We start from the raw sequence: 23,823 nt of genomic DNA, 5'->3' as shown, positions 1-23,823 counted from the left end.
TCTAATAAGAATAACAAGCTCTGTATAATTTGACTGATTTCTGCTGGTAGAATACAGTGGTCAGCTATTGCATTGAGGAATATGAATACTTAACCACTGCTGTTTTGATCTACAATCAGCATTATCAGACATAACAGCTAATGAGGTGTCAAAAAGCTGTACATGTGGGGAATACTTTACAACATGGAGTGAAATAAATACCATATTGTGCCATGAGTTTTGAAATGTCATTCTGAATGTATATGTAGGTATAGCTGTGTGAATTGAGAGTGGGTATTATATGCAACCCAGTTGCCTTTCTCAGAAAAGATGGCAGTATTGAATTCACCCCAGATTTCAGTGCACTGCTAGTGTGGTACTCCAATCTGACTACTCCTGACAACATTTCACCTGAAATGACTTATTCTTCATTTCAGATTAATACTATTTCTTTCAAAATAACAAGTTCTTTTATTAAGTTTGTCTACACTGAATACATATCAGATTGAAACTACATTATAATTCTTCAGAGACACCCATGTATAGTATGTTATTTTTAAAAAATCATTAATTTTCTGGTTAAATCACATTTTATTTTGACATGACCAATTGCAAAGATACTAAATGGTCATCTTCACTGAACAGCAGTGTGTTTCTCATTGAGACAAAGATCTAGAACAGCAATGCTGCATATTGATCTGAAGATGGCTGATATGTTTGAGTCTAGATAAGTTAGGAATATAGACATTATTGTGTCAGGAAATAAATATTTCTTTTAAAGAAATCAGGTAAATGTGTTTGGAAAGTTCTTGTAGAATGTAAATACTTTAGCATTAAAGGAGATCACTCAACAAAAAGCAGAAGTGTTGAGTTGTCGATAGGCACACACAAAAGAAGGAAAATGTGCTAGCTTCCAAAGTTATCCTTTGATGAGCTAGAATACACACACACACACACACACACACACACACACACACACACTCATGCGTGCACATAGATGATGCTGACTAGCACACATACTCACATATACGCTAGTAGATACACTTATGCCCCTAAATGGTGCATAGGCATAGGCATATCTATGACAGAGAGAGAGGGAAAGGGAGAGAGTACCTGTGTGTGTGTGTACTCCAGCTCATCAAAGGATAACTCCTAAAGTTACCAAGTTTTCCTTCCTTTGTGTGAGCCTATCGACAATTCAGCATTTCTGTTTTCCAGTGAGTGATTGTCTTTCATTTTAAAGTAAAAAGATACCAGATAGTTTTGATTAGTAACTATCATATCAGTGTTATTGTCCTGCTGTCAGTATCCCAGATCCATGGACACTTAATGAAGCTTGACTCATTATAAATCAGAAACGTGTCTGACACCTTGCTATTTCAAGCGCATAGTGTTTATAGGCTGTTACTGCAACTTGTGTTAACTGCATGGGTACTGAGTTCATAGTAGCCACCTGTTTTCATTATTTTAAATTACATTTACATCATTATTTGTTTGTGTGTTTCATGTGCCTTTTTTAAAATTACATCAGTTCTGCAGTTTTCTTTGTTATAAGTGTATTATAATTTGTAGCACATTTCATACATTGTCAACTTATATTAGTTCATTTCTTCATCAGAGGACCATTCATCACAGCTTTGGGCAAGATATGGTGTCCTGAACACTTCATCTGTGTCAACGGACAGTGCCGCCGACCACTGCAAGACATTGGATTTGTAGAGGAAAAGGGAGAGCTGTACTGTGAATTCTGTTTTGAGAAATATATTGCACCAACATGTGATAAGTGCAATACCAAAATAAAGGGAGTAAGTATGGAACTTACTATGCTGCTGCTGCTGCAAGCTAGTTTAAAACTGAAGCTTTCTGACAGATTAAAATTTTGTGTTGGATATCTACATCTATACTCTGCAAACCACCATCGCATGTATGGCAGAGCATACGTCCCATTGTACTAGTTATTAGGACTTCTTCCTGTTCCATTCATTCATGGAACGTGGAAAGAATGATTGTTTGAATGCCTCTCTGTGTGCAGTAATTATTCTAATCTTGTCCTCACGATCCCTGTGTGAGTGATACATAGAGGGTTGTGGTATATCCCTAGAGTAATCATTTAAAGCCGGTTCTTGAAAATTTGTTAATAAACTTTCTGAGGACAGTTTACATCTGTCTTCAAGAGTCTGCCATTTCAGTTGCTTCAGTATCTCTGTGACATTCTTCCATGGATTAAACAAACCTGTGACCATTTGTGCCGCACTTCTCTATATCAGTTCAGTATCCCCTGTTAGTCCTATCTGATAAAGGTCCCACACACAGCAATATTCTAGATGAGTTGATGAGTGATTTGTAAGCAACCTATTTAGTAGACTGATTGCACTTCCCGAGTAGTCTACCAATAGACTGGGTCCTTCACCTGCTTTACCCATGACTGAACCTATGTGATCATTCCATTTCATATCCCTACGAAGGTGTTACTCCCAGGTATTTATATGAGTTGGCCGATCCTGTCAGTGACTCATAAATATTATAGCCAGAGGATACTACATTTTTTCGTTTTGTGAAGTGCACAATTTTACATTTGTGATCATTTAGAGCAAGTTGCCAATCTCTGCACCATGTTGAAATAATGTCGAGCTCTGGCTGAATATTTATGTAGCTTCTCTCAGATAGTACTTCATTACAGATAATTGCATCACCTGTAAAAATCCTTATTTTACTATTAATACTGTCTGCAGAGTCTTTAATATATAACATGAGCAGCAAGGATCCCAACACACTTCCCTGGGACACACCCGAAGTTACTTCTACATTTGACGATGACTCTTCATCCAAGATAATGTGCTGTGTCCTCCTTACCAAAAGTCCTCAATCCAGTCACAAATTTCACATGATACCCAATATGATAATACTTTAGATAATAAGTGTAGCTGCGGTACTGAGTCAAATGCGTTTCGGAAATCAAGAAACATAGCATCTACCTGGTTGCCTTGAACCAAAGCTTTCAGTATATCATGTGAAAAAAGTACGAGTTGGGTTTCACATGATCGATGTTTTTGAAAACCATGCTGGTCGGCACTGAGAAAGTCATTCTGCTCAAGATACCTCATTATGTTAGAGCTCAGAATATGTTATAAGATTCTACAACAAATTGATGTCAAATATATTGGACGGTAGTTTTATGGATCACTTCTACTACTCTTCTTGTTGACAGGTGTGACCTGTGCCTTTTTCCAAGAAATGGGAATGGTTTTTTGGTTGTCGGATCTAAGATAGATTATAGTGAGAAGAGGGGCTAACTCAGCCGCAAATTCAGTATAGAATCTGACAGGGATCCCATTGGGGCCTGGATCTTTGTTCAGTTTTAATGATTTCAGCAGTTTCTCAACACCACTGGCACTAATATTTATTTCATTCATCTTTTCAGTGGTATGAGGATTAAATTGGGACAATTCTTGTGGCTTTTCCTTTGTAAAGGAATATTTGAGACTGGAGTTCAGCATTTCAGTGTTTGCTTTGCTACCCTTAATTTCAGTTCCTGTCTCATTCGCTAGGGACTGGACACTAACTTTGGTGCCACTAACAGCCTTTACATTCAACCAGTATTTCTTTGGATTTTGTGAAATGTCATTTGACAATATTTTTCTATGGTAGTCATTGGAGGCATCACTTGTTGCTCTCTTACCATGGAGGTTCCCTTTCATTATGAACTGTCCTACTCGGTACATATCTATCCCAGTGCATGGTCAACTGTTCTTTTAAACTTGAGCCAGAGTTCCTCTAGTGCTCATGACCTGTGCTGAAAGTTTGAAGTTCCTCATTGGGATAAGACATTACTGATTTTTTTATCTAGTTTACTAAACTTATATATCTTTCTGCTTGTTTTAGTTGTCATTTGTGCTTTGGTAATCACTGTTGCCACAACTGCATCATGGTTGCTGATACCAGTTTCAATATGGACATTCTCGAAGAAGTCAGGTCTATTGTTGCCATTAGATCCAATATATTCCCATCATGAGTGGGGTTCCTAACTAACTGTTCTAGGTAGTTTTCAGAGAAGGCATTTAGTAAAGTTTCACAGGATGTCTTGTCATGCCCACCACTAACAACATTGTGATTTTCCCAATTAATTGTTAGATGATTAAAGTCTCCACAGCATGATTGGGGAACTTAACATCCAAGTGAACTGAGGTTTTCTCTGAAGTTTTTGGTTACATTAGGAGATGGGTCTCGTGAGTGATAGAAGAATCCAATTATCATTTTATGCCCACCTCTGATACTGAGTCTTGCTCAAACAATCTCACATGCAGCTTCAATTTCTATATCAGTGGATTTGATTTTTTTGTCTACTGCAACAAATACACCAGTACCATTTCCCATTCACTTGTCCTTTCAATATACACTTAAATTTTCCCCAAAAATCTACTGCTATCAATTTCAGGTTTCAACCAGCTTTCTGTACCTAGTATTATGTGAGCTTCACTGCGTTTCATGAGTGCTTCAAACTCTGACACTTTGTTACAAATGCTTTGGCAGTTTACCATTAGGATTTTAATACTCTCATGTGTGGGAGGCATTTCTTTTGATCTTACAGTAATACTTCTGGAATTCATACAGCCATCATTATATGGATTGGATGGACTCGTCTAATCTAAAAACCTCTTGTGTGCACTCCAAACACAGTCAGCTACTTGAGTAGCAGCCTCTGATGTGTAGTGCACACCTGACCGATTTAGGGGGACCCTACAGTTTTGAACCCTAAGGCACAACTCCAGAAGTTGTAGCCTAGCTTGTCACAAAACTTTCAAAGTCTCTGGTTCGGTCCTTCCACTCGACTCAGAAACAAAGGGCCACAATCAGTTCTCAGGACAAAGCCGCAAACTGTGAGCTCCATTGAAAATCCATGTGCTAGGCTGGTCTCCTCAACCTTCTCTGCCAGTTTCTTGAACGATCCAAGAATGACTTCGGAGCCCAGACAACAGGCATCATTTGTTCCAACGTGTGCCACAATCTGCAGTTGGTCACACCCTGTTCCCTCAATGGCTGCTGGAATAGCCATACACACGGAGTACACCTGTAGCCTTACCTGGCCCTTGCTGCCATTTCCCTAAGGGGCACAATCATTCACTGTGTGTTTTAACTGCTGACCCCTACCCTTTTGGTTTTACCTCCTCCTGATACTGGACAAAACAGGTTTCCCCAAAACAGGTGAAGTGAGTCCCACTGGCTCAGTTTCAGTGAAAGACAGTACATCTAACTTGTTGGTCTGGGGGATCGGTACAACACCCTGAGTCCTCCCTGGTTCCCGACCACCCTGTACAGGATACCTAGATTCACCTTTGACACACTGCTTGCAGTCAATTGGACGGGTAATGACAGATACCGTACTTTCTGCAGAGGAGGCAGGATCCACAGGAGAGGATAGTACTTGAGGTAGCTCTGGTACAGGTGTTACAGGTACACGACTCTGATTTGCAGCAGCCATCAATCATTTGACAGTAGTCAGGGCAATTTCCAGATGCTTATGAATCTCAACCAACTCATCCCTTGTTTGAGAACTGCATTCACAGTGGAGTTGCATTTTGGGTGGTGCAACGTATTACGAGACAGTGAACAAAGGACTTTAAATTAAACCTGCTGATTATCTTTTGACCTATTGAGCTAAAACATTGCTAATTCCCTATAAGAACTGAAGTAGATACACAAAACGAGAGTTCTATTAAGGCAACACAAAAACCTGTGGTAGAAATTACTAGTTTCCTAAAACCTTTTGATGTTAATTATAGTTGTTAGCAAACTGAGAAAACCGAGTTAATTTATAATAAAATGCAGATAACATTTAAGGCTACTCCTCTTTAAGGGAAAACTAGATGTAGTTAGGAAATCTGCTACAGTAACTATATTACAAACCCCAATTGCTCGTAGATTATGCAAAGAACAATGGTTGCGTCCAAAAATTCTCAGAAATAGATGTTTATTTGCATTGATATACAATGATATTCAGGGGTGATGAATACTTTGCCTGAACTGTGTACCATAAACGCTGATTTGCTATGAATTAAATTCAAATCTCCAAAACACTTGTATCACTAACTTACGAAAACATAGTTTTGTAAGTATCCAAAAATTCTGAAACTAATCTATTTCTGATGTAACTCAAAAAATGAAATTGGAGACAGATTATTTTGAATGAGGATAGGTCTACTGTCCTTAAAAATTTTTAAAGTGCATAATTTACTTTAAACCTACAATTGACAATAACAATACCAGTTCATCTCAGCACTTGCGAATGTTCAAGTTTTCACAATATATCACAATACAAATGGGTATTGATACACTCAGATAACACAGGAAAAGCTATGCAAACAATAAAATATGTGAATATAGAAATTTAAATTGACACACGATCTTGTGCATGTGGTCTCACACAAGGGAAAATACCTAAGATGGCTTTTATTTATAAATAAACATGTGTATTACACAGATTTTTCACTCAGTTGATTCTGTATGCACTTCTACACTGGCCTGCCGAAGAAAAACACTGCACTGCAGCATAAGTTTATCTCAGTCAAAAGTGCTATAGTGTGCAGCAACAAAGAATCACATCTTCTGCATGTTGCAGCTAATAATGCAAGATATAGAAATAATCTGATTCTTTGTCTTAGATGAGTAGTTCTTGATCAGCCAGCTCATTTGAGCACACCTCACAGCCCAACACAAAGACTCAGTCTGTTAGTACTTTTATCCTACTTTAATGATATTTTCTTAATCTGCTTAATTTTGTGTTATCTATGCTTTATGTTAACAGAAATATTGATAAGTTATTTTTCATATATGGGATAATTACAAAGTTAATGCAACATTTCAAAAAATTGGCATAGATAAATAGCCAAGAACAATTTAACAAATGATACAGTATGTTAGAGACAATCTCCCAAAGCTATTTTTTCAGTACTTATAAATGTTCTGTTTGTCCACACAGCACATGTCTAATCAGTAGTCCAATTCTGCCCATACCCCACCCAGCTTATCGAGAGTGATTGTAAGAACAGCTGCTGCTATGCATCATCACAAGTCTTTGAGGTTATGTGGTAGAAACAGAACATAAATGCTATCCTTGATGTAACACCACAATAAAAAATCACAAGGCGTCATGTCTGGCAACAGCTGTAACATGACCTATCCAATGACATGGCATAATTTTATACGCCACTGTGGAAATGTGGAGGAGCACCAATTTGTTGAAATGTGAAATCCCTGCTATCAGTTTCAAGTTGTGGTATGAACCACAGTTGATGCATGTCAAGGTAGGTAATATTATGGACACCTCTCTCAGAAAAGAAGATGGGTCCATAGACTGTCTTGTTGGACAAGACAAATAACACATTAACTGAAACTTCCTGGCAGATTAAAACTGTGTGCCCGACCGAGACTCGAACTTGGGACCTTTGCCTTTCGCGGGCAAGTGCTCTAGAGCACACTCCGCTGCAGAGTGAAAATCTCATTCTGAACACATTAACTTCTCAGAATCTGGGATGTGTTTGACCGTGCATGTGGATTTTCTGTCCTCCATATATGTGCATTATGCCAGTTGACCTTTCCCAAAACATGAAAAGTGGCTTTCTCACTAAAGCTTAATTTGCTTTCAAAGTCTTAATTTTCAAGATGTCTCTGCATATCAGCCCAGAACTGCAGTTTCTTGCCACATCTTATGTATTTCAGGAGCTTCAATTTGTACAACTTCACTCTTAATCGGTTATGAAAGATTTTCATTACTATTGGCTGACAGATGTTCAGTTCTGCATTAGCCTGACTGGTAAATTTCATCTTCATGTCTCCCAAATAGTACAATCCTTGTTTTGACATGTTTGGCTGCTCAAACATTTTGCATTGTACACATAATGAACCTCCTTGAATTTTATACACCACTTCGCTGTGGTATTGTAAACTAGTGGTGTCTTTTGGAACATGCCGTAGAAAACTCATTGCACACTCTCTATTAATTTCCAGAGGGCAGAGTCTGTAACACACAATGCTTTCTCTGTCTGGTTTGCCACCATTTTCAGCAGTTGTGCTTGGTACTGCCTCTGTCAGTGGTTTTCCAAACTAACCTGCCAGCACCACATTAGAAAAAAAATTAAGAGTTTGTCTTTCACACATTGTATGATTTGTTACATTGTTTTTAATCATTAACTTATACCAATTTTTAAAAATGTTTTGTGGACTTTATAATTACTCTGAATTTTCACAGGATATGCAAAATTATATTAAATTGGATCACATCATCTTTATAAATATTTGTGGAAAAATCTGAATCCCAATAGAAACATGATTTTAAATTAATCACACACAATATTAAACTAACATCATTGCAGGTTCTGCATTCATTGTGAAAGTACAGAGTAGATTCTCCACTCTTGTGGAAACTTTTTCATAAGCTCTATGTAGATACAAGGCAGGGCATGCTCAATGGAGATATTGTCTTGTAAATATGAGGAAAGAAGATGTTAAAATGTTTGAGTTGTTTAACTACACTGCACATTAATGTTAATAGCGTGTGAAAGAAAAAGATCACTGGATTACTGTTTTAAGTTGTCAAGACATGAAAAACTGGAGTTGATGATGATGTTTGGTTTGCGGGGCACTCAACTGTGCGGTTATCAGTGCCCGTTCAAATTCCCAACCTTTGCTCAATCCAGTCTCGCCACTTACATGAATGATAATGAAATGGTGAGGACAACACAAACATCCAGTCATCTCAAGGCAGGTGAAAATCCTTGACTGAACCAGGAATTGAACCTGGGACCCCATGCTCGGGAAGCGAGAACACGACCGCAAGACCACAAGACCACGACCTGCGGACAAACTGGAGTTGAGCTTACACATAAGTGAATAGGAAATTGGGCATGAGTCCCAAACAGTTTGGACTTTATAATTAGTTACTGTATCAAGAAAAAGAGGTAAAGGAAATATATATGAGTGACTGAGAGAAATACATATATAGCTGGAAAGTTCTGGTATAATTAAATACTTTAGGAGTCCAGGAGACCATGCAACAAAAAGCAGAAGTGTTGAACCATTAACAGGTGGACACAAAAAAGAAGGAAAACTTGCTACCTTTCAGAATAAATCCTCTGTCATGCTAGAGTACACACACACACACACACACACACACACACACACACACACACACACGTGCTTGCACACTTGTATCCCTATATAGTGCATGCTGCATGCGCAATGCCAGGATTGCAGTTCATCATGCGGACGAGGGTGGGGTGGAGGTTGTATGGGGTAGAGTAGATAGATAGATAGATAGAGTGGGAGGCAGGAAGAAGGGTTGGAGTGTTTGTTTAATGGCTCAGAGGGAGGGGGCTGGTTTGCTGTCTAGCAATGGGGGAGGGAGCCATGCATATGATGCACGGTTGTTGGAGCAGGTGAGAAGCAACCAATGAGGAAGATGACATGAGGACATGAATTGAGAGTGGGTGATAGGAAAGGGAAAGGGGAAACTGTTGGATGTTGGATGGGGATATTGGTTTAATGAAGACTGAGGCCAGGAGGTTTATGGGAGTGAAGGATGTGCTACAAGGATAACTCCCCTCTGTATAATTCAGAAAAGCTGGTGTTGGAGGGAAGGATCCAGATGGCACAGTCTGTGAATTAGCCATTGAAATCAAGCATGTGGTGGTTAGCTGTGTTTTGTGCCACTAGGTGGTCAACTTTATTCTTGGCCATGGTTTGGCAATGACCATTCATTCTGGTGGAGCGCTGGTTGGTTGTCATATTGACATAAAGAGCTGTGCAGAGCTCATACCAACTCCACTGCAATTGTTGCACAGCTTTTTATGTTGGTGCGACAAACTAGCAGCTGTCCACTAGAATAAATGACCACCACCAAACTGTGCCAAGCACAATATTGACCACTCAATGGCACAAAATGCAGCTGAGCACAACATGCTAGATTTCAACATCTGCTTCATAACTTGTGCCATCTGGGCCCTTCCCTCCACCACCAGCACTTCTTTACTGTGTGGGTGGGAATTATCCTTGCAACACATCCTCCCCTCCAGCAATCCTCCTGACCTCAGACTTCATTAGCTCAATGTCCTTACACTCTTCACCCAGCAGTTTCCCCTTTCTTTGTCCTATCACCCCCTCCCAATTCATGTCCCAGTGCCACCTTCATCATGCACCGCTCCCCACCAGCATCAATACCTGTGTGTCACATGCCTAGCCCACATGCCTGCAGCTCTCCCTGCTCCATTGCTAGCCAGCAAACCAGCTGCCCCCCTCTGAGTCACTACCATACACTTGCCAATGTCTCTTTCTGTCTGCCACCTGCCGAACTGCAATTCTGGCATTGTGCAACTAACCAGCACTATGTAGGGGCACACCTGCTTGTGTGCATGCATGCATGTGCAAGTGTGGTACGTGTGTGTGTGTGTGTGTGTGTGTGTGTGTGTGTGTGTGTGTGTGTGTGTATTCTGGCTTAAGAAAGGATCTGTTCTCAAAGCTTCCAAAATTTTTGTGTGTACCTGTTGATGACTCAATGCTTCTGCTTTTCATTGAGTGGCCTTCTCTACTTCTAAAGTATTGAGAGAAAGATAAGTTAGTCTTAATGTTGTACCAGAAGAGAAGTGGATTACAAGTAAAATACAGAGAGCTACTTAAGAAGCTTCTCTGAACCTCATACGTTTCCTGATGTATCCTGTGTGAGGTCATTCACCCATGACAAGTGAACATTTACATATGAAGTATGGAGGCAAAGTCCCTGCCAGCCCATCCTTATTTAAGCATTCCATATTTTTCATAAATCTGTTGAGGCAAATGCCAAAATGGCTGTATTATTATTATTGCTCTCATTTTAACACATTCTTTGGGGAAAGTATACACCAATGAATTAACAGCAATATGGAGACTATATTCCCAACAAATCAATTGGTACTATAACACATTCTCATCAGTACTGCCAGACACTTTGTAAATGTCATTGGCTCCAAAGTTAGAGCTGCACATAATATACAATTTTTGTTGGAATACAGAGGACTAAAACTGAAAGCATATCTGGGCTAACAAATATGTGTAAAACTAATGAAGAAAATACAATTTGTTTTCCATAGGACTGCTTGAATGCCATTGGAAAGCATTTCCATCCAGAGTGCTTCTTGTGTGCTTACTGTGGCAAGTTGTTTGGTAACAGCCCCTTCTTCCTTGAAGATGGACTTCCATACTGTGAAGCAGGTCAGTATCAAATAGTTAGACATTTGGATTCTTTATTAATGCTCTTTTTTCATTTCTATGTTTTTGTCCACTGAGCAGCTTCATTTTCTTATCTCAGTTTTCTGAAATTCATTTTGAGTAGTTGTACATGAAGTAAATCACTGCTTATTGTCCATATCATTAGTGACAGTAGAGCACAATGGACAAGTACAGTATCAAGTTCTTTCTTAAAAACTGCAGTGAGCATAGAAGGAGTAATATTTTATATTTTTTTGAAAATAATTATTGAATACTGTTAAAAGGTCACATATAAAGTAAATGATGATCTGTCAAGAGTTGAGTAGTTTTTAATAATGCCTGTGTACTTCATATAGTTGTTCTGCTTGCTAAACAAAATTCTCACTGCAAGGCTTTTGTCAAACTCACCCAAACAGTTTTTGAATACTTTTATTGATTTGGGGGGAATGCTCAAGACAATTGTTCTGTGACAACTCTCACTTTTTGTGAACAGGTTTACTTTTTTTGGGGAACGAGTTCAGTCAGTTACAAAATTCTTACAGAGATTTATATTTCTGTTATTTCTGTCATTGGTTCATTGTTTATTGGTTGTTACCTTCAATCTTTTTTTGTGTCATAGTTAAGCAGAGGTTTATGTCACTACATGTGAGTCTCTAACACTCATTTAATGAGACAGATGACAAAGAAATGTGTGGTCATGTAAATAATGCATTAAACAATTCTGAAACACTGTCTAAATCAGCTCCAGGAGATATGCATACAGTTATCATAAGATGCATTCCCATAACTCTTTAAGTTGTTTGTCATAAGGCTACTTTCAGAAATTCTGTGGCACTCAGTAGATCAAACAAGCAGCAGCCCATGAAAAGTAGGGAGTGGCTGAGCTGTGTCAACAGCCCAAGTTTGAGACTCACCTTGAGCCATGGGACAAAGGCATGTGACCTCCTCCTTCCAGTTGGAAAGTTAAATACAATAGAATAATTTAATTTATGGGTGATTAATTTGTAAAGTCATATAATGGAAGACTTCTGGAACTGAGCACAAATCATTTTCATGCTGTTTTGATGCTAAAACCTTTATATCTTCAAATATGTTTACACAACTTTTCCTCTTCAGCCAGTATTGTTTAGAGCATTATTTTCTCTGATCATAATTATTATTAGGAAAGATCAATGCTACGGAGGTACTGATTCATTAAAAAGCACAAATCATCTTCTACGGTATCTGGTTCTTTGTAACATAAACTCTTAAGTGAAAACAATTCCATTCAGACACATAAAACATTTAGGTGATAAAGATTAAAAGCTACATCACTGGCATCAACAGCAGCAGTGGAGGCCATTTGACATCCACTGCTGGATAAAGGACTTATTTACACTTTTCTATGCCCTTCAACCTTCAGCATTACCCAGTAATGTTGCTCCTACATGACATAATCCACTCACCTTCCATCAGGTCATTGTCTTGGTCTTTTTCTTATCTGTTGGAATCCTGTAAAGAATTTACTTGCTCCACCTAACAACCATTTCTTGGTCACAGGTTGCACTTATCTTCATTCAGTTCATTACAATCACAATTATATCTTTCAGTCAGTCTTTTCCCCAATCTACTTTTTTGCTTTCCTGTATAACCTAATAACTCTTAACATGCGTCCCCTGCAATGCTCCCTGATCATCTCTTAGTTTTTGAACAGTTTTTACATTATACGACAATTTCTCACTGTCATAAATCAAAACTGATAATATGTACTGATTGTGCACTTTCCTTTATAGACACATCAGATGCATTCAGTTTGCCAAAAGCACAATGAGCCATTTTTAACTTTTGTGAAACAAATACTAACAAAGAGATAGAGGGGCTGGCCAGTACTTACCTCAGCTTAGTACAGCCGATAGATACACAAAACAGAACAGAAAATTTACGTGTCTTAGCTTTCGGGACTTTGTTCCTTCGTCAGGGAGGAGAGAGGGGAAAAAATGGGAAGAAGGGAAAGTGGATTCAGTTACTCACAACCCAGGTTATGAAGCAACAGGGGAAATGTAAACTGGGAGGGTTCTATGTGACATGGGACAACCAGGAGATCTGGGAAAAAACCTGGGAATTTTTTCATCTGGGAGAAAACTGGGAAAAACCCGGGAATCCTTCAGAATTCCAGGAATTTTTCATTGTTTTAATTTTCAGTTAAATTTTTGTAATTTTTACGAATCAATACTCTAAGAAAGGATATTACTGTAGAATAATACTGCAGTAATAAAACATGAATGAGGGAGGGAGAGGGAGGGAGGGGGGAGAGAGAGGGGGAGGGGGAGGGGGTGGGGGAATAAAACTTAAGTTGCAAAAAAATGCGCTATGTACAGTAGCAAAACACAGTGTTCATACAAGTGTCTGCCAACAGCAAAATGTGTCAAAGGCTTTAGGAAGACTATGAAATGCTTCATAACAACAAACTGCCTCTGATGAACATGATGTCACAACTGTTTAAATTAGATTCGTTTGAGCAGTTGTGAGCGAGATACCTTCTCCCACTTCAGGCTACAGAAGTGTGGTAGTTAGCTGTATAAGCAATAGCAGCAAGAAGCCAGCAGCTGGATGCTACCCGGAAAAATTTTGCTGGCACGCCAAAGCTGCCAGATTCACACACGCGCAACAGGCCCGTATCTAGGGAGTGCAGAGAAAACCAGGGTATCTGCCTCAGGTGGCAGTTTCGGGGGGGGGGGGGGGGGGCAAATTCATATTCTTGAGGGAAAAAAACTTTGTTTCACAAATTGCCTAGAATCCACTGCACATCGGTCTATCAATTATTCATATGATTTTGAAATGCATCCCTGTTGGCTTTTGAACATTTTTGAACACATTCTAAGTTGATTTCTGAATGAATCATAAGTTGATTTTTGAGTATGTGCATAGCATATAGCATACATGATGATTCTGCCAGGGGAATCCCCATAACATCTAGAAATAAACTTTCCTGCAGACAGAAGGGGACGGGGCTATACAAACTGAGCGTAATAAAGCCGAACGGGTGAATGCCAGTCACTGTTTATGTGGTCAACTGGGTTTGCGAATGATCAGCATTCTTATAATTACTAGTGAAATCCATAGATTCAGACTACCAGAGTGGAAATAAATGACTAACCAGAATAAAAGATTAGGAAGATTATGTATTATCTTCTCGGTGTATCCAAGAAAATAAAATTTTGACAGAAAATGTTTGGCCAGACTGCTACACTGGTAAGGACAAGTTGTACAGTCCCCAGGTAGCAGCTGCTTAAGTTCTATACTGGGAGTAGTGCAGAAAATGCATTGTACGAACACGTAATAACGCCTAACAGAGAATGAACGTGGGGTAATTAAACCCGTGATTGTGGCAGGGTTAGTGAAGTTAACTGGAGAATAAGTTTTGACACTGGCAGGAACAGTTACAGAATTAGTGATGAAATGATTGTTTGTTAGAACAAGGAAGGAGAAGAAATGGGGACATCACACAAATTATGGAAGAATATGATGATTCCAAATATATATAAAAATTTCATACTACTACTTTTCTATCTCATGCTTCAGAAGCTGGAGTGTATGAATGAAATGTGAAACTGTTTCATAACATAAAGCTTTTTGCTTGAAGTAGGCCTAATAGGCATTTGACATTGGTACTTTGTGAATTATATTCTGTCATGTTATAAAAATGACCATTTGTGCCAAAACAGCCCCGTTACAATTGCTGCAATATTAGGCAGGTCTACTTCATTTTATCTAACGGACAGTGAGAAAATACACATAATCAGATCGAGAAACCACGCCATTCTTGGGTACCATTGATATTTACAGCTTTTTCAGTATTAGACAGTGACTTTTGTGTGTGTGTGTGTGTGTGTGTGTGTGTGTGTGTGTGTGTGTAGCAAAACATTTAATGAACTTTGATGAGGTAATAGATTCTTACCCAGAAAGGAAGGCACGCCATGTAAATCTGTAGCAAGATTAGAGAGAAAGAACTGTTAGGACTTAAGGATTGAAGAAATGTGTACTGTTTTGCTTGGTTTTTTTTCTCTCTTCTTTTTTTATTATTAGAAAAAAAGAGAGGGCAGGGTGCCAAACTAACCGACTGGGAGCAGGAGAGGCACTACAGGACATTTTAATTGCCATTGTTCTGAATATAGTTTGATGGCATCCATTACAAAATATTACACTTTGAATTCCACAGAGTGGAATACAGTGACGTGTGATAGAAGAATGCTGTGTGAAGAGGTGTAGCACTGCACTTTGGCACACTTAAGACCAAATAACATGTCTTACATTTCCTCAAACACATATGTTTTCTGTATCAGACTCTTCAAAAAGATATACGCTGCAAAATGAAAATATTTTTGAAAAGTCTTTTTTTCCCCCTACCTCAAATGCTTGAGGGAGGAGAGGGGGGGGGGGGGGGGGCGTCACTATCTAGTATTGCCCCGGTTTGGAAATATCGTAGATCTGGGGCTGATGCACAGAGCAGTCTGAGTTGTAGTGGGGAGGTGGGTAGTCTCCACATGAGCCGTGTTTGTGTTTAGTGATTTTGCTGTTTCATCTTCATTTATTGCTCTCGTGTCGAATGAAAACAAAACAGATTTCAGTGGCTGGGAGCTATCAGGTGAATTAAAATACATTCAAATAATTATGGAAGGCTAAAATATGTTATTAGTTTCAGATTATACTTTATTTCCACCTTTCTGACAGTCAAGCATTAATCACCTTGCAGAACAATGAAGCTATTTTTGTCAGTTTGCTAAAGAAATTTGGCTTTTATTATTCTTTTTCAGTCAGTCAATTTATCTGAAACGAAGTGTTTAATTCCACACTACTGGCTTGTTTTAACTGTCTGTTAAAGTTCAAGTGCATGTTTTCATCATCTAGCATAAATGGCGTTATGCCATAATAGAGAACCAAACATGAGATAATACAGTACAGGTATTCCAAGAAAATTTACATCCAAATGTGGACATACGTATGTGCACATTAAGCCAAATTATGCGTTTTAGTATGGTTTGCAAAATTTCGACGCTCTTGGAGTATTCTCTGTCTTGTGTCTTTTAGGACATAATGTAACATCTTTTAATGTTTTACACGTATGAACATATGGGCTTCCTGCGTCATCATAGCTGCGCAAGTGCGATGAAGCCTGTTATCTGGCGCTCTCTGGCAACTGCTGAAATGAACCTATTTCTAACAGGTCGCGGGAAAATATTGCAAATGGATGTTTTTAAATGCATTACTTTCAAAGTAAATTTCCTTTTATGCAAGATGAACTATGTGCGAGAATGTACCGTGAATTTCTTAAACCACAGAGGGTTTGATTCTCATTTAAATATCAACTCTTTGAGGGTGACCATTTAGAAGAAAAATTTTACTGGCACATCTGTGTGATGTATCTTAAAGTGTAACATGTGCAAAAAAGACCAATATTATATGTGAAAGCTTAGCTTCTCTTGCAGCTTATTAATCTTAGAGACCACTATTATATGTGAAAGCTTTTCTTGTGTTCATGCTACTTAACAGTGATGTTGCTATTGGCTGACTATATCACGTGTCCTATGCTCTGAATATCCACTGTCATCAGCTGGTGAGATCACGTGACATGAGGCATGACTGGCTAAAAAAGCACATCACAATCTCGATTTCAATGCTACGGAAAGTAACATGTGGTGTTTGGTGAAATACTTTCGTAATACAAAAATATGCTGTGTGCATGTTGCTGCACATCAAACATCTTTCCAAAATGTGTTTTTTTCCCTGAGTTTCATTTTCTTAAGTGCCAGTGTATAAAACCATAACCATTCAAAGGATTGACAAGTTTTACAGTTCTGAGGAGAAGTATACTGTCACTTAACATGGAAAAAGTGAAATTTCACCCCGGAGAAAATGTATTTTTAACTGGAAAATCTGGGAAAAATCCGGGAATTTTTTTTCCTGGTCTGCATATGCACTCTGCCCTTAGCACATTGCCCACAAGATGTTCAAAACATTGCTTGTCAACGCTGTCCTACTCTTTCAGTGGGAGTCCACCTGAGATCATCCAGTATGTGAAGAGTATCTTGTGATAATGAACTGCAGGTTTCACCTGTCCCAAGCATAAACAATGAAATTCATCATATTCACTAAGAAGTGCAGTGTGCTCATAATTTTCTAGCTAGATGGACCCATTGCCAAACTGGCTGCAAGGGTGGAAGATGGCTAACACACCTCCCTGCTGGCATAGGTGCCTGGCTGCTTCCACAATCTTCTACAATGGTTATCAGGTGTTAGACAAATCCTGCAATGATCAGTGAGAGAACCCCAGTATCATTTTTTCAGCATGTGTAACTTTCTGGAAATGGATACAGTGCATAAAGCGCATTGCTTCCCGCCTTTGGTGGGAATTTTTGCACTTTTTAGCAGAAAACAGGCAGCTGGGGTCCATGTGTGTTTCACTGTGTAGTGCACTGTGGTTATTCTGTGGAGGGATTCACATGCAGTAACATCTGCTGACTCCGAAGGAAGTACGCTTGAATGTGTAGATGACTAAAGACATAGAAAAGTCATATGGTATGCCACTTTTAAGAATATTTGAATAAAAATGTGAGATTTGCTGCCCCGAGCATCAAGTATTAAATACAAAGCCTCCGGTCATGTTACTGTAAAGAATAAGGTAGCATAAGTTTCATGAGAGGAAAACAGAGAAGACTAAGCCAGAAATTTATGCTGTTTATGAAAACTTTATTAATATTGATGCTACGGCAACTTAATGGCACAACAACTGAGGAGCCTGACATCTGAACAAAAGAAATAATGGTGTGTGTGTGTAGCTCCTCAACAAACTACTAGAAACAGAAATGTAGGACACTGATGATGCAAAAAATATAAAATTGGAAAACATAACCTCTGTTCTAATGGATTTTGGTATCTGTGACATTCCCAAACTTGTCGAGTTCAAGGCTGTTAATCTGTGATAATCTTTCTGTAGTAACACAATTCACGTTTCCGTCGCACTTCACATAGTGTAGACTGGGAACCGTCTGATAGGCATGCCCGATGTGAACTGACTGGGCACGGCCCGTGCTGCCTGGATTGTTGTAGTTTCACCGGCAGAGGTCGCGGCCGAATTCTCGCTTACCCTCTGGGTAAGGGTACTTGCGGCAACTACTGTCCGTGATGTGCCGTGCCAATGTGCGCCTCCCGCAATCTTTCTGGTGGCTACTGCACTTTCATTATTTAAGTTGTGTAAACAACTTTTTTATAAAATAAAATACAAATGATGCCCTGAAAGTTAATTAACCTTCACATAGTGACCAAGAATCTCCCTTAAATATTTCTCTGTTTCAGGAGTAATCACTGAAATCCTTTGTCTGGAAATGTGAAATAACAAACTGGTATAAATCACCAGTTACTAGCTAGTGAAATGTTATTGCCAGCTGTGTCACATCTGTTTCCCAAGCACAACATCTAAAATCTCACTGTGACCTCCTTCTGAAATTTGCAAACAAGATATTATTGTCACTTCATATTCTCATACGTCTGTTACTTAGATACTTCTTTAACTGCAGTCACTTTTGCATTTTCTTTTTCTGCCACTGCTTCACCACAATAAATGCAGCATGAGCTCCCAAGCAAAGAAGGGGACTCATGGCAGACTGTTTGCACAATCAGGCAATGTGTGGATATGACAAGGCCCATGCATACAAATGTTCTTTGCACAAATTTTTGTGCATTATCTTTCATTCCCATTCATCTGTGATTGTTCGTGAGGAAAGAGGCATTGGGTGGACATATCTTACATAAGCCAATTCAGCATCTGACTTCTCTTACCATCCTTCTGGTTGTGAAGTGACATATGGACATGGTCTAAGCTTTACATGACCTGCAAGTTACAGTGAGCAGTGTAAACAAGCTACATAGACAAATTCATACTTGGTGACACAGCGTGCTCTATACAAGTGCACTGAGAATTCAGGTTTATTTTCACCTCCGTTACACACAATTATGGCCATGTGGAGCAATTTTATGAGATTGAAATAATATTGAGAAAGAGTTTTCTGATTTTTATATCTATCTAATCATAGGAAATCACTACATACAGCTGCCTGTGTAATGGAAGTAACAGTAAGCTTGCATTCTTAGCTCATTTTAGTAATGTGTGTTTTTGCTAGTATTATCTGGTAACTACAGTTACCACATTTACAGTTTATTATTTACAATAGAATCTGTATTCTCAAATTTCTTTGTTAGGTGCTACACTTTAAACAGAAACTCAAAGCAGTTAATATTTTGATGTGTGTAAACAGTAAAATCATAGTAGGGTACTATGAAGTATTATGTTCCCAAAGGCTCAATCCTTGTACCACTGATCTTCTTAGTTAGCATTAGTGACCTACCAGCATTAATAAATAACAAGGAAAATATAGTAATGCAAGACCTGAGTTTCTCCCAGTGTACACAATGTTCAAAAAACTTACGGGAATGCAGTTGAGTGACGTCGTCAAGTGCCGATATTTCAACGGGAGCACACCGTGCCATTTTCAAGTCATAATGGTAGAAAATAAGCACTGTATAAGATAATTTAAAACCTCAGTTTTCAGAGAACTCTAGAAAGATAACACTCTCACACACTGTAAACACTAGCACCATCACAAACCAAAGATGACCAACCAGAAGTTATGGAAAGTAAAATTAATAATCAATGGGTGAGGTAGCATTAACTCTGCCTCTCTGTTTTTTTGACAAGGAAGAAAGCAGGACTCCATGCATAATTTAAATAAAGCCACCATCTCTATTTATAAGGTTACTTGTTAATTTAATTGCAACAGATTCCTTAATAACATTATCGTAGTAGCTGGAAGTGCATGCCAGAATCTCTGTGTTGTTATATTCCATAGGATAACTAGTGCCAAGACAGTGTTCTGCAATGGTGGATTTGCTTCACTGTTGTTAAGTGTATGTGATGCTTATGCTCAGTGTGCCTGTCTTTCACAGTGCAATATATGACATGCCGCAACTGCAAGGAATATTGTAGACAACCAGCTTATGCAAACAAAGATCATTCTTTACGGAAACTAAAAGGAACCTGATCTTAAATGGTGGACAGAAAAGACACTTCATCCACAAAATACAACCACTCCTATTCAAAATGCTCCCTGCATAAGACAGAAAGGCCTTAGATTTTGATACCACCTCAGTATTCATCACTCTCCTAGCGCACTGTTAGTCGATAAAGCAACACACATTGATCTGTCTTTCATTTAACTGTTCTGATGAAAAGTGACTTTGAGATGGGCTAACTCAGCTGACAAACCTAACTCAGCTGACAAACTCCTTGGGTCAGATATGACAAGAACCTTGTGAACCAAGGTACAAAGAACCCCTTCACATTGAGCCGGATAGTGACACACATCATACTGCAGGTACAAGTTAGTGTGAGTAGGCTTCCCTTATATGGCATGTCCCAATGTACCATAAACCTTCCTTCTGATCAACAGATCAAGGAAGGCAAGGCAGTCACCCTTTTCTACTTCCACCATGAAACAAATATTCAGGTGTATTGAATTCAAGTGTTCTAAAAAGGTTGTTCAAACTCTCACTGCCATGAGGCCTAATGGTTGTCATCACTTTCTTGATGTGTTGGTCAGGAGGAAGGTTTATGGTACCTTGGGACATGCCGTATAAGGGAAGCCTACTAACACTAACTTGTATCTGCAGGATGATGTGCGTCACTATCCAGCTCAATGTGAAGGGGTTCTTCGAACTTCGTTCACAGTGCTGTAGTCATCTCTGACCCAAGGAGTTTGTCAGCTGAGTTAGCCCATGTCAAAGTCACCTTTCATCAGAACAGTTATAGTGGAAGACATATCAGTGCGCGTTGCTCTGTCGACCAATTGTGTGCTGGGGAAGCGATAATGATATTGAGGTGGTACTAAAGTCTAAGGCCTTTCTGTCTTATGCAGGGAGTATTTTGAACAGGATTGGTCATATTTTATGGAAATACAATGTGAAGTGTGTTTTTCGACCACCACCTAAGATTGGAAGGGTTCTTTAAGTTTCCATTAAGGCTGGTTTTGGTTTGTGTAAAACAAATGTCTACCATATTACTTGCAGTTGTGGCATGTCGTACATTGGCCAGACTTCGAGGACTGTGGAAGACAGTTGTACTGAGCATAAGCATTACACACACTTACAACAGCCAAGCAAATCTGCCTTTTTACAACATTGTCGTGGCATCAGTCATCATATGGAGTATAACAACACAGAAATTCTGGCACAGGCTTCCAGCTAAAGCGATGGTGTTATTAAGGAAGCTGTTGAAATATAATTAGCAAGTAACCTTATAAATGGAGGTGGTGGTTTTTATTTAAGTAATGCATGTGATCCTGCACTCTCCCTTGGCATAAAACGGAGGGACAGGGTTAATGGTACCTAACCCGTTGTTTATTAGTTTCACTTTCAATACCTTCTGACATTGCTCATCTTTGGTTTGTGATGGTGCTAGCATTTGCAGTGTTGGTGAGTGTTATCTTTCCAGATTCTCTGAAAACAAAGGTTTTAAATTCTTTTGCACAGTGCTTACTTATTGCAGTTATGCCTTGAAAATGGCAGGGTGTGCTCCTGTCAAAATATCGGCAGTTGTTGACAATGTCACCCAATGGAATTTCCGTACGTGTTTTGAACAAGCACAGTAATATTTGCTGATGACACAGGTATCATGATCAAGGATGTGAAATCTTCAATGCAGATTACATCTGAAACAATAACATCACAAATACAGAAATTGTTCATAGAAAACAATCTACCATGAAATCGTTCATAGAAAATAATCTACCATGAAACTTCTCAGTCAGCAAATAACAAACAACAAGCTCTTGAAATAGATGGTAATGATCAGAAAATAAATGAAAGTTCACATTTAAGATTTCTGGGGATACAAATGAATTATAAATTAAGATGGAATCAACCTAATGATTACCTGCTGAGAAATTAAGCTCAGCATGCTTTGCAATAACAGCTATTTTATCCTTTGTTGACATGGAGATAATAACATTGTCATATTTTGCATATTTCCACTATCTGCTCTCTTGTGATATAATATTCTGGGGAAATGCCCAAAATTGAAAAAAAGTTTTTAAACCACAAAAATGTGCTGTGAGGTTGAACTATTGTGTTACAGGATGGACATCTTGTAGGTATGTAGGTATCTATTCAAGACCCTTGGGATATTGACACTCACAAGTCAGTACTTGTACTCACTTAATGTTAGTTATAATCAACAACTTTCCCAGAGTAACTGTAATATTCCCATTCATGACACAAGGCAGAAGCAAAACCTTCACAAAGACTCACTAACTCACTAACTCGCAGTACAGAAAAAATAGTTTTCTTCTTCTTTTTTTCATCCTGCATGTAAAAAGAAGACAAAATTTGTTAAGTGTAAGTAAGAAAATCATACAATGGAAATGGAAAGTCCAGGGTGGAATGTAACAATACAAGAGAAGGAAAGTTGCTACTCACCATATAGCGGAGATGCTGAGCCATGATAGGTACAGTAAAAAGATGAGTTATTCTCTACTTTGACCTTTGTGACTTCTCGCCAATTTTAGTGAGTTTTTTCCTTCCACTATCATCATCTTCCTCAGATTTCATCTCTTTTTCCCCTGTGCATCCATTTCATACGTTTCACATGTATTTGGGTGTATTTTTGCGTAATTTTTTGGACGTAACTCTACTTTCTTACGTATTTTTTCGCATTTTTGCACTACCATGGATCGTTGCTCCTTCCATCTGCATCAATACAGAAAAGTTTCCTTATCCCTAGCCAGATCCCAGTCCCACATACTGTTCCCGCATTGTTGCTTGGCTCATGAAATCCCCCCTAATGGCGTTACCATCAAATTACCCACCTCTGGTTGCCACCCCTCCTTCTACAATGACCTCCACCTGTTCAGATTCTGCCCATCCTTAGCCCTCACCAACATAGTCCACAAAACCATATCAACCAAGCCCAATCCTCCTTGCAGTACCTTCTCTCCATCCACAAAATTCTCCTGCTATGTAATCCCAAATGCCTGGGACCCATGACACACATTGAAACTCTTGCCCTGCAGGAACTTGAGCAACATGCACAACGCCACCTCAAAAAGCTCTCCATCCTGCTCACTTCCTACTCCCACCTCGAAGTGCCACTGTCCACCACTTCTACAACAACCTCCAAACTTCCCCCACGCCCCCTCATAGCTGACAAACCTTGTCTCGCAGACCTACTACACTTACCCCACCCTCCGAAACTCCCTCCCACCACCACACAGAACTCAAAACCTAGACAGACCCGCAACACAGTCATGAACCTTTCCTCCAGAAGCCTTAGTCCCACAGAAATATCAGACCTTTCCAAAGGCCTCAACTTTTGCCCCACTCCCAAATTCAACCATGCAGGACTAGTTAACGACCTTCTCTCCTTCTCCCAGTCCCTACAGTGGAAACACTTTTTCGCCACCAACCCGACCAATCAGACTCAACCAAAGACCAACATTGAACCTTGCCTAACTCAGTTCACTCCTCCATCCAACCGTGATCCACCCCCACTGCCTCTAAACCACCCCCTGTTAACTTTCCAGA

At 39.1% G+C, this 23,823-nt stretch overlaps 1 protein-coding gene across 5 annotated transcripts in view; it reads left to right on the top strand.

The window, feature by feature from the left end:
* Window positions 1–23,823, top strand: part of LOC124544627 (PDZ and LIM domain protein Zasp-like) — a 287,293-nt gene that overhangs the window by 249,510 nt on the left and 13,960 nt on the right. For all 5 annotated transcript variants that reach the window (XM_047123234.1, XM_047123233.1, XM_047123231.1 and 2 more), the window contains 2 exons: window positions 1,598–1,784; window positions 11,097–11,217. In XM_047123234.1, coding sequence (XP_046979190.1) covers window positions 1,598–1,784; window positions 11,097–11,217 — 308 coding nt within the window. The remainder of the gene's footprint in view (window positions 1–1,597; window positions 1,785–11,096; window positions 11,218–23,823) is intronic.

The sequence above is a fragment of the Schistocerca americana genome, chromosome 8 (assembly GCF_021461395.2).
Source record: "Schistocerca americana isolate TAMUIC-IGC-003095 chromosome 8, iqSchAmer2.1, whole genome shotgun sequence".
Taxonomy (NCBI): Eukaryota; Metazoa; Arthropoda; class Insecta; order Orthoptera; family Acrididae; genus Schistocerca; species Schistocerca americana.
This window is presented reverse-complemented; position numbering and strand designations above follow the sequence as displayed.